This window comes from Erythrolamprus reginae, chromosome 6 (genome assembly GCF_031021105.1).
Source record: "Erythrolamprus reginae isolate rEryReg1 chromosome 6, rEryReg1.hap1, whole genome shotgun sequence".
NCBI lineage: Eukaryota > Metazoa > Chordata > Lepidosauria > Squamata > Dipsadidae > Erythrolamprus > Erythrolamprus reginae.
Genome location: NC_091955.1, coordinates 96,754,127 through 96,771,145, shown reverse-complemented (window position 1 = coordinate 96,771,145; position 17,019 = coordinate 96,754,127). Strand labels below are relative to the sequence as shown.

General features: G+C 46.6%; 1 protein-coding gene across 1 annotated transcript in view; it reads left to right on the top strand.

Moving 5' to 3' along the window:
* Window positions 1-718: 718 nt before the first annotated feature.
* The window catches only part of STRIP2 (striatin interacting protein 2), a 29,240-nt gene continuing 12,939 nt past the window's right edge, over window positions 719-17,019 (top strand). Inside the window, 12 exon segments of the mRNA XM_070754914.1 lie at window positions 719-795; window positions 6,275-6,344; window positions 6,570-6,644; window positions 7,091-7,225; window positions 9,456-9,576; window positions 10,217-10,285; window positions 11,027-11,133; window positions 12,272-12,399; window positions 13,716-13,793; window positions 13,795-13,911; window positions 14,895-15,118; window positions 16,208-16,273. Of these exon segments, the coding sequence (XP_070611015.1) occupies window positions 733-795; window positions 6,275-6,344; window positions 6,570-6,644; window positions 7,091-7,225; window positions 9,456-9,576; window positions 10,217-10,285; window positions 11,027-11,133; window positions 12,272-12,399; window positions 13,716-13,793; window positions 13,795-13,911; window positions 14,895-15,118; window positions 16,208-16,273 (1,253 nt within the window). The 5' untranslated portion in view covers window positions 719-732.

Here is a 17,019-nt window from a genome sequence, read left to right as displayed (position 1 = left end):
TTCAATATTTCTGTCTGAGTGATTGTGTTAGACAAGCGATAATGACTCTGTAATCACAAGAATGCCAGTAACATCTTGTCAAATCCACACTGAACTGTGGAGAAAGGTTATTAAAACTTCTTGGATTATCCTGAGTGTCAGAAAACACCCAGCGCCCAACCCTCTTGGCTAAATCACCAGATAGAATAGATTAGAATAGATTAGAAAAGAATAGATTAGAATAGTGTGTGTGTGTGTGTGTGTATACACTGCTCAAAAAAAAAATAGAACACTTAAACAGCACAATATAACTCCAATCAAACTTCAAAATCCAAACTGTCCACTTAGGAATCAACACTGATTGACAGTCAATTTCACAGGCGGTTGTGCAAATGGAATATTCAATGAGACCATTTCATTCATTCAGATCTTTTATTTTTTTTGAGCAGTGTATATATATTACACACACATACACATATAAACACACACCCCCGCACTCTGCACACGCTCAGAGGCGCCCTGGTCCCGCCCCTTTTCTCCACCTGCCCCGGTTACAGCTCTCCCACAGGGGGCGGGGTCTCCCTTCCCGGGCTCGACCAATCGCCGCCGGGGGGTGTGCGCGCCGGGGCCCGCCTACCGGCGCCGGGCGGGCCAATGGGGGCCGGGAGGGGCGTGGCGCGCGAGGTGGGCGGGGACGGGACCGGGGCTGGGAAAGCGCCGCGCTGCCCCCACGTGGCTCGGGCAGCCGGGCGGATGGAGGCGGGCGGCGGAGTCCCGGGCCGGGGGCTGCTGGCCGGCGCGCGGAGGGAAGCCGAGGTGGGGGTCCGAGGTGGGCGGGGGGGGCAATTGGGGGTCTGGGGGCGCCGGGAGGGGAAAAAACCCGCCTTCTTGGGGGGGGGGGAGCAGAAATGATGGTGGGGGGTCTTGCAAAGGGGGGCTCGTGCAGGGGAGGGGGCGGCCCGCAATGCCCGGGGAGAGGACCGTTTGCCCCTCCGGCTATGCAAAGCCCCCTCCTCATTGGTCAGCTGCAGGGGAGCCACGGCCCCCCCTTCCCACTCTGAGGGGTCGGGGGGCTGCTGGAAATGTCTGGATGCGGAGCAGGGGAAGGGTCTCCCGCCCCCTCTGCAGCCCACTCAGGGTGAGTAGGGGAAGGCGAGGGGGGGCTAGAAAGTGAGGAGGGGGCTTTGCTGACACCCCCGCAGCCAATTCATGATGAGTAAGTGGAAGGGGGGACTGGAAAGGTGAGGAGGGGGCTTCACTCTTCCCCCCCTTTGCAGCCCACTCAGGGCTGAACTGCAGGGTGAACTGCTTTGCTGACCCCCCCTGCAGCCAATTCACCAGGAGTAGGTGGAAGGGGGGGCTAGAAAGATGTGGAGGGGGCTTTGTTGCCCCCCCCCACCTCTGCAGTCCACTCAGGGCTGAGCTGCAGGGTGGAAAGGGGCGACTGGGAAGGTGAGGAGGGGGCTTTGCTGACCTTCCCCCCTCTGCAGCCCACTCAGGGTGAGTAGGGGAAGGCGAGGGGGGGCTAGAAAGATGGGGAGGGGGCTTTCCTCTCCTCCCTTTTCAGCCCACTCTGAGTAGTGGGGAGACTAGAAAAATGAGGGGTGGGCTTTGCTTGTCCCCCCCTGCAGCCAACTCAGGGTGAGTAGTGGAAGGCGAGGGGGGGAGGCTGGGAAGGTGAGGGGGGGCTTTGCTGCAGCTTCTCCCCAGCGTTTCTGCTCCACTGCAGCCCCTCCTGGACCCCCCCCCCTTTTCCCCCTAAATTGAAAGCGTTGTAGGGGGGGGTTCCGGTGGGAGGGCCTCTGGGGCAGCATAGGGGGAGTCCCCCTCTCTTCTGATGCCAGGATCGGACCTGCCCCCCCCACAGCTGGCGCACGAAAGAAGGGCAGGAAAAGACCCCCCACCCCCACTGAGAAATTCACTTTTCCCCCAGGATTTTCCCAAGGGGGAGGGAGGATTGGGGCAAGGGAGGGGGCCCAGCCCTAGAGAAGGTCTATGGGTCCAGGAGCAGCTGTGGTCCAGGGCTGCATCTCTGCTGCCTCCCGGTGACCCTTCTGGGCATTGCAGCCAGGCAATTCTTTTGGGAGTGGGGGGTCTCCTAAGATAGCCTTCTTCTTCAAGGACAGATGGGGGGGGGCATGGATTTCCCGGGGGGGGGAGCACGGGAGAAAGTGGGACTGTTGGGGAGGGCAGAACTTGAGTGAGTTAAAGGGAAGGAGGGAGGGAGACAGCAAGGAAAGGAGAGAAGAGAGGAAAGGAGGAGAGGACTGGGGAAGAGGAGAGAAGGGGAAGGAAAGGGGGAAAGGAAGAAAGAAAAAAGGGAAGGAAAGGAATGGACAGAGGAGAGAGGGGAGGGACCTTGTAGGCCATCTAGTCCAAGCCCCCACCCAAGCAGGAGAAACCCCCTCCCCACCATTTCTGACCTTCTTTGTGGCAGCCCCAGAGACGTTGGAAGGCTGCTCTCAGGTCTCCCCTGGTCCTTCGTCTCATCCAACGAGCCAGGCCTGGTTCCTGCCCGGCATTCTTCCTACGTTTTATCCCAGAATTCTCCTTCCTTTCCTTCTCCCCACCTTTCTTTCTTTCTTTCTTTCTTTCTCTCTCTTTTCCTTTTTTCTTCTTCCTTCCTCCTTTTCTTTCCTTCCTTTCTCCTTTCCTATCCACCTTCCTTCCTTCCTTCTTTCCTTTCTTCCCTTCCCCCCTTCCTTCCTACCTTCCTTCCCACCTCTTTTCCTTTCTTCCCTTTCTCTCCCCTACTTTCTTTCTCCTTCCTCCCCTTCCTTTCCTTTATTCCCCTTCTTTATTTTATCTCTCTCTCTCTCTCTTTCTCTCTCTCTCTTAGAAAGAATTCTGGGATTTGAAGTCCCCAAGTCTTAAAGTGGCCAAGGTTGGAGAAACTGTCCTTTAGAACAGTGTTTCCCAACTGTGACCACTTGAAGATATCTGGACTTCAATTCCCAGAATTCTGGGAGTTGAAGTCCAGATATCTTCAAGTGGCCAAGGTTGGGAAACACTGGTTTAGAACAGGAACTGGGTGTTGGAGGTGCCAACACCAGAAGCTTTAGAATAATTGTAAGAATTGTAGGATAAGCTGCGGCCTGGAGGTGGAGCTCTTGCTCACAGTTGGGAGGTGGTGAGTTCGATCCTAGGTAGAGGCTGAGGTAGGGTCCCCTGCTTGGATTAGACCAGTGTTTCCCAACCTTGGCAACCTGAAGATATTTGGACTTCAACTCCCAGAATTCCCCAGCTACCGAATGCTGGCTGGGGAGTTCTGGGAGTTGAAGTCCAGATCTCTTCAAGTTGCCAAGGTTGGGAAACACTGGATTAGACGACCTCTAGATGCCCTTCCAACTCTGTGAATGACTTCGTGGACTCAAGCTGTTGGTTTCGTAACGGCTGCTTTCCCTCCCACCGGGTTTGGGTGGGAACTCCGGATTTGGCAGCCCCGGCCAGGTCTGGAGGCGGGCAACATAATGCCAGGCAGGAGTTCGAATCCACCGTGGGCTTTGAACATTTCCTGGCCCGCTGGGCTTCAGCCATTGACTCCTCAGCTGGAAGGAAGAGAAGAGATTAGAGGCCTCCGAGGTTCCTGGATCTCGGCTTTGTCCTCCTCAAAGTCAAGTCCCAGATGTTGAGTTGATTTGGAACATCATGTTGAGAGCAGGCTCGGCTTGGAGTAAGTTCTGGATTGGAAGTTGCAATGGTCTCTCCCCCCCTCCCCTTTCTTCTCTCTCTCTCTTTCCTCTTCCCTCTTTCTTGTCTCTCTCTCTCCTCTCTTTCTCGTCTCTCCTCTCTTTTTCTTGTTTCACTCATCTCTCTTTCCTCTCTCATCTCTCGCTTCTCACTCTCTTCTCTCTCACTCCTCTCTCCCCCTTCTCCGTCACTCTCTTGTTTCTCACTCCTCTCTCCTCTCCTTTTTGTCTCTTCTCACTCTTCTCTCTCTATCACTCTCTTGCCTCTCCTCTTGTTTCTCACTCCTCTCTCCTTTCTCTTTCCTTCCTTTTCTCTCTTCCTCTCTTCCTCTTCTCACTCTCTGTCACTCCCTTGTCTCCTCTTTCTTGTCTCTCTCCCTCTCTCTTCTCTCGTCTCTCCCCTCTCTTTTTTTGTCTCTCACTCATCGCTCCTCTCTCTTTCCTCCCTTTTGTCTCTCTCTTCCTCTTGTCTCTCCTCTCTTTCTTGTCTCTCATTCCTCTCTGCTTTCTCTTCCCTCCCTTTTGTCTCTCTCTCTCCCTTCCTCTTCTCTCTCTTCTCTCTCCATCACTCTTGTCTCTCCCCTTTCTCTTTCCTCTCTTCTCTCTCTCTCTTCCTTCCTCTTCTTTCTGTTTTCTACTCTCTCTGTGTGTCAGTGTCTCTCTCCTTTCATTTTCTTGTCTCTCACTCATTTCTCCTCTCTTTTGTCTCTGTCGTCTCTCCCTGCACTTCTCTCTCTCTCTCTCTCTCTCTCTCATACACACACACAATCGCTTGACCAGAGTACTGACTCTTGGGAACTGGACCACTTTTATGGCTGTTGGCAGTTACCTCCAGCTTTCCTCAAAACTCTTGTTGGTCCACTCAATGATATTCACCTCTTGACTGACGCATTTACTTAAGGATTTGCCGCACAAAGGATGATAAAATAATCAGACCGGCCACGTGACTTACAAGGTGGACGACCGTTCTGAGTTATGACTGGGTCCCATTATGCTTGTACGCGAGAGCCGTCCTGTAAGAGCCTCGGTGGCGCAGTGGTTAGAGTGCAGCACTGCAGCTACTTCTTCTGATCGCCGGCTGCCAGCAGTTTGGCAGTTCAAATCTCACCACCGGCTCCAGGTTGACTCAGTCTTTCATCTTCCCAAGGTGGGTCAAATAAGGACCCAGATTGTTGGGGGCAGGAGGCTGATTCTGTAAACCGCTTAGAGAGGTCTGGAAAAGCATTGTGAAGCGGTATAGAAGTCTAAAGGCTATTGCTATTCCTCCCTCCTTCCCTTCCTTCCTTCCCTCCTTCTTTTTTCCTTCCTTCTTTTTTCCTCCCTCCCTCCCTCCCTCCCTTCCTTCTTTGATGGGTCAAATAAGGACCCAGATTGTTGGGGGCAGGAGACTGATTCTGTAAACCGCTTAGAGAGGTCTGGAAAAGCATTGTGAAGCGGTATAGAAGTCTAAAGGCTATTGCTATTCCTCCCTCCCTCCTTCCCTTCCTTCCTTCCTTCCTTCTTTTTTCCTTCCTTCTTTTTTCCTCCCTCCCTCCCTCCCTCCCTTCCTTCTTTGATGGGTCAAATAAGGACCCAGATTGTTGGGGGCAGGAGGCTGATTCTGTAAACCGCTTAGAGAGGTCTGGAAAAGCATTGTGAAGCGGTATAGAAGTCTAAAGGCTATTGCTATTCCTCCCTCCTTCCCTTCCTTCCCTTCCTTCCCTCCTTCTTTTTTCCTTCCTTCCTCCCTCCCTCCCTCCCTTCCTTCTTTGATGGGTCAAATGGGGACCCAGATTGTTGGGGGCAAGGGGCTGATTCTGTAAACCTCTGAGAGGAGGCTGTAAGGAAGCGGTAGATAAGCCTGAATGCTATTGCTACAGCTGTGGCTGGGGGGTTGCTGCCTAAAAGGTGAAATCGTGGATTAGATCCCTCAAAATGTGGTTCCTCCTCCATGATTGGGTCTGAAATATTCTCTGGGTTTCTGCTTCCCCCCCCCCCCCCAGCACAGGGATCCGAATGTGGCCACTTTAAGACATGGCTGGTGGGGGGATCCTGGGAGTTGAAGTCCATAAGCCTAAGTAAGGCAGTAGTTTTCAACCTGGGGGTCAGGACCCCTTTGGAGGTCCAACGTCCGTTTCACAGGGGTCGCCTAAGGCCACAGGAAAAGACAAATTTCCCTTGTGTTAGGAACTAAAGCTGCTATTCTGGCGCCTTGGAACGAATTTTTACAATCCGACCAATCAGGCATTGACAGTGGGATGTCTCCCTCTGACCTTTCTGCCAATCGGCTTCAAGGACTGTGGGGAGAATTGGCGCTCGACTTATGGTTGGGGCTCACCACAACATGAAGAGCTATATGAAGGGGTCGCGGCATTAGAAAGGGTGAGAAGTAGGGTTTCCTGCCTAGGGGTCTCCAACCTCGGCCACTTTAAGCCTGGTGGACTTCAACTCCCAGAATTTCTCAGCCAGCGTGGACCTCCAAGGTCCCTTCCAACTCTTTTATTCTGTAAAGTCTTCACGTGGCCCCCTTTGGAAGCCCCTGCCCTGCCCTAGCCGGTGGCACAGAAATCGAGATTCGGGCTACTCCCTGGTGAACTCACTCACTCGAGAGGGACCTTCTCCCGCAGGGATCCATGGATTGTCCCAACCTGGATTTTGAGTACGGAGATGCTGACAGCCACGCAGCCGAACTGGCAGGTAAGGAAAGTCCAGAAGGACGTCCTGTCGGCTTTAGTCCCTGTGTGAGATATTCGTTTAATGAAGGAAGCCCCCCGGGGGGGTTGGGAAGGAGGCGGGATTCGAATCCAGGGCCTAAGAGTTTTATGGCTGCCACCTTGCTAGGTCTTGGCTGAGGGGGCTGCTGTGGGGTGGCACGGAGGCAAGGGGGGCATAGGAAGAACAATCTAAGTCTTTCTTGAACAGAACTCTACAGTTACACCGAGGGACCCGAATTTGCCCTCAACAGGACATGCTTTGAGGAAAACTTCCGGGTTCAAGGTACGTTGCCCCCCGTCTCTCTCTCTCTCTGGGGGTGGTATTTTTTATCTCTGAGGGGCCCAGAGTTGCACTGATGGGATTGGGACATCCTGCAGATTCATCTTCTCTCCCTCCTTCCTTCCCTCTCTCGTCTCCCATCTACTTTTTCCTCTTTCTTTCTTTCTTTCCTTCCTTTTTCCTTCCTTCCTTCCTTCCTTCCTTCTCCTTTCTTCCTCCTTCAACCCTCTTCCTCTTTCATCATTTCAACCACGGAGGATGATAGAAGGTTCTGGTTCCTTGCTCTTCCGGAGGCCTTTTTCATCGGAGGCCCCTTTGGTGTCGTCCCTCAGCTGCTTTCTCTCTCTCCGGCCTCCTCCTCTTTTCCGACATGCCTTGCATGGCACGAAAACCCACTTTTTCTCCTTTCAATGGGTGAACTCAACAAAAGGGCCGTTCCTTTCCTGCAGCCAAGGGCCAGCGGTGGCCGGAGTTGGACCTGACCCAGCAGAAGACTTACGTGATGCGGCTCCTGGACGGGCTGGAAGTGGTCAGCAGGGACCAAAGGCTGAAAGTCGCTCGGGCCGTTCTCTATTTGGCACAAGGTAACGGACACAAGGTGGCCAGGGCCCAATTGGGTCTTGATTGGTGGTTGGATTAATTCATTAATTTGCATCCTGCCTTGATTATTCTCACAAATAACTCAAGGTGACCAACAAATCCTACTTCCTCCTCCTATTTTCCACACAACAATTAAATTAAATTAAATTAAAGAATAGTTCATTCTGTTATATTGTAAGGCTGAAATAAAAACAGAGAAACCTAGAAGATTGACAGCAGAAAAAAGACCTCATGGTCCATCTAGTCTGCCCTTATACTATTTCCTGTATTTCATCTTAGGATGGATCTATGTTTATCCCAGGCATGTTTCAATTAAGTTGCTGTGGATTTACCAACCACGTCTGCTGGAAGTTTGTTCCAAGCATCTATGACTCTTTCAGTCAAATAATATTTTCTAACGTTGCTTCCGATCTTTCCCCCAACTAACCTCAGATTGTGTCCCCTTGTTCTTGTGTCCATCATGGTCCATCTAGTCTGCCCTTATACTATTTCCTGTATTTTATCTTAGGATGGATATATGTTTATCCCAGGCATGTTTCAATTCAGTGACTGTGGATTGACCAACCACGTCTGCTGGAACTTTGTTCCAAGCATCTACTACTCTTTCAGTTAAAATAATATTTTCTCATGTTGTTTTTTATCTTTCCCCCAACTGACCTCAGATTGTGCCCCCTTGTTCTTGTGTTCACTTTCCTATTAAAAACACTTCCCTCCTGGACCTTATTTAACCCATTAACATAGAAACATAGAAGACTGACGGCAGAAAAAGACCTCATGGTCCATCTAGTCTGCCCTTATACTATTTCCTGTATTTTATCTTACAATGGATATATGTTTATCCCAGGCATGTTTAAATTCAGTTACTGTGGATTTACCAACCACGTCTGCTGGAAGTTTGTTCCAAGGATCTACTACTCTTTCAGTAAAATAATTTTTTCTCATGTTGCCTTTGATCTTTCCCCCAACTAACTTCAGATTGTGTCCCTATTTAAAACATATTTAAATGATGTTTCAATCAAGACAAATTGAGTTCATGAAGTCTTTCCTGATAAGTTTTATGCTTAAGACCTTCCACCCTTTTTGTATTTAAGATTTTTCATTTTGCCTCCTCTTCATCACGGTTCACTATAAATGGGGAGAATTGTGGTAGTCAATCATCTTAATCCTTCTGATCTCTTTGGGTCTATTTGACCCAAAACAAAATTTGAGACCCTGTAAAAAATTTTCCCTGCATATCTGAAACTTGAAATTACATGATTTTTTCTCATTTGAGGGGTTCTTTCTATGAGTGTTTTTTTTTGGGGGGGGGGGGGGGGGGTTGTTGCTTAGTTTTTGCTGGGCACAATTACTAACACTTGTACTGTTCCTGGGTCTATTTGACTTGGACTAAAAAACTGTTGATTTTGAACTACTGTAAGTATTTTTTTTGAATACCTATTGCATTAGTAAACTATATGTGAGCATGCTTGATCAAAAACAAATGAAAAATTTAAAATTTATTTAAATTATTAAAATTAACATTTTAAATTTACATGAAATTAAAATTTTATTTTTATTTTTTTCAGAAAAAGGTAATTATACATGTGTACTGTTTCGGGTCTGTTTGACCCAAAGAGTTTTACAGGTCTGAAACTTGTGATTGATTTACTTTTCCTCATTTGAGGGGTTCTTACTATGAGTGTGGGGGGTTTTGGGGGGGTGTTTGGTGTAGGGTTTTTTTTGGTTTACCTGTTACTACTAAATGCTGATTAATAAATAACAATAATAATTTATTTATGTATTTATTTATTCATTCATTCATTCATTCATTCATTCATTCATTCATTTATTTATTGGATTTGTATGCCGCCCCTCTCAGTAGACATGGGGCGGCTAACAACAGTAATAAAAACAGCGTATAACAATCCAATATTAAAACAGTTAAAAACCCTTATTATAAAACCAAACATACATACAGACATACCATGCATAAAATTGTAAAGGCCTAGGGGGAAAGAGTCATTTATTAGATTTGTATGCCGCCCCTCTTGGAGAACTCGGAGTGACTCACAACCAGAATACAACACCTACAAATCTAATATTAAAAAACAATTTACACTTGTTTACAGTTGTACTGTTTGGGTCAATATTGAAGGTCGGGAAACACTGCAAAAAAACTAGGTGGGATTTTCACTCTCCCCCCTTTCCTTTTCTCGCCCGCGTGGGCTTTTTCAGGCGTCTTTGGCGAGTGCGACACCGAAGCGGAGGTCCTCTCCTGGGCGCGACACAACAGCTTCTTGCTGTACCAAATGGGGACCTTCACAGCCTTTTTGGAACTGCTGAACATGGAAGTGGCGTAAGTGATGTTCGGGCGACAGGTGCAAAAGTAGACTCGTCTTCTTGCGCAAGCCGCTGCTGAATTTATTTTTCTTTCAAGCTTGTATTTCATAAGAAACATGGAGGCTGGAGAACGCACGGCCAATGGTTGATAAACCACTCCCACCCAGTCACATGACCATCAAGCCACACACCCCGGTCACATGATTGTCAAGCCACTCCCACCTGGGCACATGACCATCAAGCCACACCCATAAAACAAGTCATGCAGTAAAAGTTTTGGCATCCGTTCACTGGCATGAATGGACTGATTGAGGGAGATGCTCAAATAAATAAAAAAGGCAATTTTTCTAACCTCTAAGTACTGATTTGTTGCACGCAAAGGTGATGCGAAAGGAGACCACGCATCTCCCTGCAACCTTGCAAGAAATGCTTTATGCATATCGCTAGATCTCATGAAGGCCCCAAGAACAGGAAAATAAACCCACATTTTTAAATTGTTGTTTCTGTTGGCTAAGGCTGGAGCCCAATCCCAAAGAGATTCCCTTCTCGTGTTTGGCTCCTAGAGGTCATCTATACGCAGCAGGCTCACCTCATATATTTCTTTGCACTATAAGAAAAGAGACCCACAACTTTTGACCGTTTTCCCATTTTTTTAGCAACACCGAGGCCCGTAGCAGCGCCCTGAGGAAGCCGGCGATCTCTCTAGCGGACAGCACCGAACTCAGGTGAGTCCCCGACTTACGACGACGGTGGAGTTCTCCCCAACCCCAAAATCTCTGTTGCTGAGCAAAGCAGTTGCTGAGCGATACGCAGTAAAATTTTGCAATAATATGACCAGGCAGTCCTTGATGTATATGACCGGTTCTGTTGCTAAGCGAGGCTGTTTCTTGCCCCATTTGATAATGACTTCTTGCCATGGTTGTTAAGTGAATCAGTGCTATTCAGTTAGTAACACAGATCCGACTTTGCTTGTGAGAAAGTCGCCAAAGGGATCCCATGACTGCAACCGTTGTAAGAGTGAGTCAATTTGGGGATCGTTGTAAGTGTGAGTCAAAGGGGATCCCATGACTGCAACAGTTGTAAGTGTGAGTCAATTTGGGGATCGTTGTAAGTGTGAGTCAAAGGGGATCCCATGACTGCAACCGTTGTAAGTGTAAGTCGGTTCCCAAGTGGGATAATTTTGATTACATGACAAGGGACTTCTACAACGGTCATAAGTGTAGAAAAATAAACCGGTCCTAAGTTTGAATGGTCGCTAAACGAAACGGTTGTAAGTCTGTTAGAGCCTCCATTGAGTGACTAATAAGAAAATAAAAGTTTACATATGATTGATTTTAAGCAATGTTGTTGTGTTTGTAACTATATATTGTTTTATTTTATGGTGGAGAAAATAAAATTTATACACTAAACAAAACGTCCGTAAGTCGAGGACTAATAGCAACTTATTTGGGGGGTTTCATTTCCAGGGTGATTTTGAGTGTTATGTACCTGATGGTGGAGAATGTCCGAGTGGAAATGGAGACTGACCCTCCGAAGTGGACGGCGTCCCGAGAGATGTTCAGGGCTGAGCTGAGTAGGTTACGGCAACTACACAAAACAAATACTCACACACACAAACACACCGTGCCTCTGGAATTACAACGAAAAGACGGCAGGTCTGGTCCAGCATAGAATTTATTTTCAAATACTGTAATATATATGCTTCTCTCTCCTCTTTCTCTTCTCTCTTTTTTTCTCTCCTCTCTCTCCTCTCCCTTCTCTCTTTTCTCTCTTTCTCTCTCTTTCTTCCCTGTCCTCTCTTCCTTCTCTTCCTTCTCTCTTTTTCTCTCTTTTCTTCTTTCCTTTCTGTCTTTCTCTCTCTTCCCTCTCTCATCTCTCTTTTCTCTCTTTCTCTCTCTTCTCTCTCTCATCTCTCTTTTCTCTGTCCTCTCTTCTCTTCTTTTTCTCTTCTCTCTCTTCTCTCTCTTTCTCTTCTCTCTCTCCTCTGTCCTCTCTTCCTTCTCTTCTCTCTCTTTCTTCTCTCCTCCCTTCCCTCTCTCTTCTGTCTCTTTCTCTTCTGTCTTTCTCTCTCTCTCTCTTCTGTCTCTCCTCTCCCTTGTCAGTATTTTCTCTCTTTCTCTCTCTCCTTCTCTCTCTCTCTCTCTCACTCATTCACTCTTTGTTCTTAACCCTTTGCAACCTCCGATGCCCACTTGCAATAATTAGGGATCAATTCACTCTCCTTTGTTGGACAGTGGACACACCGCCAAAAATCCTGTTTAATTTATTTTTTTAACTTGTAGGTGCTCTTAATGTAGACAGAAAGCTGTGTTTTGCCCGGCTGCCGATGACACCCACAACTCTTAGCTTCTCTTACCCCCTCCATTTTTTTTAAAAAAATAAAGTTTATTAATTAATAAAGGGTATATGGGGGAGGGGAACGGGGGGTACATAGATTCAAAAAGGGTAAGGGTATTTATTACATGATAATATATTTCAGAATATCTGTAACAAAATGTAACAAAAATTCAATATTCACATTTGTATCTTATTACTATCAATAATTCATTTATCTATCATATCATGTTAATTAAAACCTATAAGGATAATAAATGTTAGTAAGAATAGTGAAAGACGTATTTGTAGAAAGGTAAGTAGAAAAATAAGATTAGAATTATATAAAATATTTAGCAAAGGAAAAATATAAGGACTTTTCAAACTTTTTCCGGCAGGCTACCCGATCCACAGCGAAGAACCGTTTGCGCTCCTGCTGTTCAGCATGGTGACCAAGTTCTGCAGCGAGCATTCTCCCCATTTCCCCATGAAGAAAGTCCTGCTCTTGCTCTGGAAGGTCCTTGTGGTGTGTGAGAAGCTGCTTCTCTCTTTCTGCGGTGGGAAAAGGGGAGCTCAGACGTCTCATGACCCAGCAAGGGAACTGTCATCAGGGGTAGATGAAGAGAGAGGCTTGTGGAGGAGGAGGCAGAGAAAGACGGCGGTGTGCTCTCTGAATTTGATTGGGGTTTTTTTTGCAGACGTCTCATGACCCAGCTCGGGGACATCATCAGTGCTAGAAGGGGGTGGGGTTTTCACTACATGGATAAAATTGAAGGGGTCCAAAGACGGGCTACAAGAATGGTGGAAGGTCTTAAGCATAAAACCTATCAGGAAAGACTCCATGAACTCCATCTGTATAGTCTGGAGGACAGAAGGAAAAGGGGGGACATGATTGAAACATTTAAATAAGTCAAAGGGTTAATTAAGGTTCAGGAGGGAAGTGTTTTTAATAGGAAAGTGAACCCAAGAACAAGGGGACACAATCTGAGGTGAGTTGGGGGAAAGATCAGAAGCAACAGGAGAAAATATTGTACTGAAAGAGTAGCAGATGCTTGGAACAAACTTCCAGCAGACGTGGTTGGTCAATCCACAGTCATTGAATGTAAACATGCCTGGGATAAACATAGATCCATCCTAAGATAAAATACAGGAAATAGTATAAGGGCAGACTGAATGGACCAGGAGGTCTTTTTCTGCCGTCAGTCTTCTAGGTTTCTGGTTTCTACAGATAGGAATGCAGTAGTTTAACCGTGACCCAAACCCACGGTTTTCCAGCACTGATGATATTTCCTCGTGGGGCCTTAAAAGGTCTTCAAGAAGACAGCCCAATTCAGAGAGCCCCCCCTCCCCCCCCCCTCCCAAAGACCCCACTGGTCAGCCCTGAGCTGAAAAGATTCTCTCTACGGAAATGGAGACTCAAAGGAAAGGAAAGGAAAGGAAGGAGGGAAGGAAAAGAAAGGAAAGAAAAGAGAAAAGAAAGGGACTGGAAGTAAAGAGAAAGGAAAGGAAGGAGGGAAGGAAAGGAAAAGAGAAAAGAAAAGAGAAAGGGGAAGGAAGGGAAGGAAGGGAAGGAAAAGAAAAAGGAGGAAAGGGAAGGAAGGAGGGAGGGAAGGAAAAGAAAAGAAAGGAGGAAAGGGAAGGAAGGATGGGAGGAAAGGAAAAAGAAAAGGAGGGAAGGAAAAGAAAAGAAAGGAGGAAAGGGAAGGAAGGATGGGAGGAAAGGAAAAAGAAAAGGAGGAAAGGAAAGGAAGGAGGGAAGGAAAGAAAAGGAAAGGAGGAAAGGAAGGAAAGGGAAGTTGCCAAGGTTGCAGACCCCTGATGGAGGCGGCCTCCCTCTTACAGTTCACTCTGGGCGGCTTCGATGCCCTCCAAGCGATGAAGGGGAAGAAGCGGGGGGATCTGGGGCTGCCCCCCTTTGCCAGAAGACAGCATCCTGGTCATGCGCAACATGCGGGCGGCCTCCCCGCCAGCCTACACCGCCGAGTTGGGGGAACAGCCGCAGCCACCGGCGCAGAAACGGGGACACCGGAGCCGAAGGGTAGGAGACGTTTTGCCTTTCTACGGGGGTCAGAAACGCAGAAAACCCTTCCTTTCTCCCCTGTTTTTGATTGACAAGTCCACTTCCCCATCCTCCTCGCTTCGCAGGCATGGGACAAGAATGATTGACGATCAATAAATTTTGGAAAAATTTGAGACTCGGTCTGGTTTAATCCACTCTGAAAACAGCAATGGGCATGTCTCCAAGGGTCTCCCCTTGCATGGCCTGGGAGTTTTATGTGGTCAAGACGGTCTTTTCTCTCCCGTTCTTTCCATATACACAAGGTGCAGTTTGGCCTAGTGCTTAAAGCAGGAGATGGGGAGTTCTAGTCCCACCTTAGGGTGACTTTGAGCCAATCACCAGGAGATGGGCTAGGGGATAAAATAAATTAGAGTTTTAAAAAATTATTTGCAGAGAGTAACAATGAAAGAACTTGCAAGCCAGTAAGAGGTTGGAGCATCATTAGCACCTGGAAAGAAACATTTGGAGCAAGTAGAACAATGGAAAAACCCCTGCAAAGACTTAGGGCTTGGAAAACATTCTTTGCAGAGAGTAACAATGAAAGAGCTTGCAAGGTAAGAGCTGGGAAAACCATTAGCAACTGGTTAGGGCTGGAAAAAAGCTACATTCAGAGTATAAGACACACCCAAATTATCAGCCTCTTTTAAGAGGGGAAAGGTGCATCTTATATTCAGAAAAATATACTGCTCAAAAAAATAAAGGGAACACTTAAACAACAGAATATAACTCCAAGTAAATCAAACATCTGTGAAGTCAAACTGTCCACTTAGGAAGCAACACTGATTGACAATCAATTTCACAGGCTGTTGTGCACATCCAACTTTGTATTCAATGAGAATATTTCATTCATTCAGATCTAGGATGTGTTATTTTGAGTGTTCCCTTTATTTTTTTGAGCAGTGTATTTAGAAATGAAATGAAATGAGATGAAATTGTTCCTCTCTTTGCTTCCTCCACTGCAGCCTTTGATGAAGCAGGACAGCCTGGATATTTACAACGAGAGGGACCCTTTCAAGAACGAGGAGGCCGTCGGGGAGGAACAGGAGGCCGATGACCTCGAGAGCGGGCTGGAAGGCGAACTGGACCTCTTGGAAAGGGGCACTGCCGTCCCAGTTGGACCGGAACCGTGCCCACCGGTGGATAAGGTCTCCTTCCCAAAGGGCCTTCCCTGGGCCCCCAAAGTCCGGTATCGTGTCCCTGTATTATTATTATTATTACTATTATTACTATTAAGCGAGTCTACAGAGAGGGGCGGCATACAAATCTAATAAATAAATAAATAAAATAAATATTACTATTATTACTATATTATTATTATTATTATTATTATTATTATTACTATTACTATTAATATTATTAATTATTAGATTTGTATGCCACCCTTCTCCAAAGACTTGGAGCGGCTGTAGGTCCCTGTAATTTAATTAGTTTAATTAAATTAGTTAATTGTGCTGTTTTACGCACTCCAAAGGCTTCAAGCCTCCTGTGTGTGAAAAAACAGCACAATGTTCAAACTTCCTGAAGGCTCCCGAGTGCAACGGCAAACCGGAAGTCCGTTTTCCGTACTTCCGGTTTGGCGGTTTATTTCACCGTCCCAGGCTTCAGTGAGGCCTATGCGCATGCCGAGGGGAGCGGGGGCGTTTGTGCGCATGCCGAGGGGCAGTGCAGGGGTGTGTGCATGTGCGGGGAGAGGAGGAATGGGTTCCATCAGTCCCTAAAGGAAGGGTTTGTAAGTCAAAGGCTGGCTATGAACACTTGTGTTTGGCGGTGACCTTCCTGCACTCACAAGGGGGCTGAAGAAGCAACTGTGAATCCAGAATTGGCAGGAGGCTGCAGAGTTTTCTCAAAATGTGTATTTCTGTCCTCTTTCTCTGTGTTTTCTTCTCTCTCTTTCTCTCTCTATCTCTCATCTCTCTTTCTCTTTCTTTTGTTTCTTTCTCATCTCTCTGCCTTTCCCTCTCTCTCATCTCTCTGTGCCTCTGCCTTTCTTTCTTTCTCTTTCTCTCTCTATCTCTCTCGTTCTCTCCCATATTTCTCTCTGCCTTTCTCTCTCATCTCTTTCTCTTTCTTTCTCATATACTGTATATCCTCTCTCTCTGCCTCCTTGCCTTTCTCTTTGTTTATCTCTCTCTTTCTTCCTTTCTCTATCATCTCTTTCTCTCTCTGCCTTTCTCTTTCTCTCTCTGTCTCTCTCTGCCTGTGTCTCTCTTCCTTTCTCTCTCTCCTTCTCTCACTCACACACACTCTCTTTCTCTGCCTTGTTGTCTTCTGACAGACAGAAAGACATAGAACATTTCCTGGAGACAAGTAGGAACAAATTCATTGGATTCACCCTGGGGCAGTGAGTAGACAGAGGCCCCTGGAGGCTCATTTGTTTTACCTCTTAAGCACAAACTTTAATTCACATGTCAGGTGTTGCTGGGTGAATGGGATGATCTGTGTTTTGCGGGGGTCCTTGGTGACCTCTGAACCATGACCCAACTTGGTAACATCATCAGTGCTAGAAAGGAGGGTGGTTTGTGGAGAGGAAGAAGGGGAAAAGAAAGAGAAAGGAGAAGGAATAAAGGAGAGGGAGGGAGAAAGTGAAGGAAAGAAGGAAAGGAAGAAAGAATAGAATAGTGTAGAATTTTTATATAGAATAGAATAGAAATCTTTATTGGCCAAGTGTAATCGGACACACAAGGAATTTGTCTTTGGTATATATACTGTCAGTGTATATAAGGAGAATAAAATACATTCATCAAAAATAAAAAGATACAACAGCTTAAAATTTAAAAAGCATGAGAAAGAATAACTCTCTTGGTATATTAAGCTAATAGCAGTTAATCTGGGGGGAAAGTTGTTTGAAATTTATTGTTAGATATCCCAGACAACAAAATTAGATTTCTTTTTTCTTTTTTTTCAAAAGCAATATATCATTTTAGGAAAATATACCTGGAATAAATTGTCTTATATATAAAGAATATATGAATGATTGATTAAAATGTATAAGTATGTATTCATTGCAATATTGTAACATCTAAAGGTATCTGGATTAATGTATGGATTGTTGAATTTTTTTTAATTGCCCCCCTCCCCCCAAAAAAA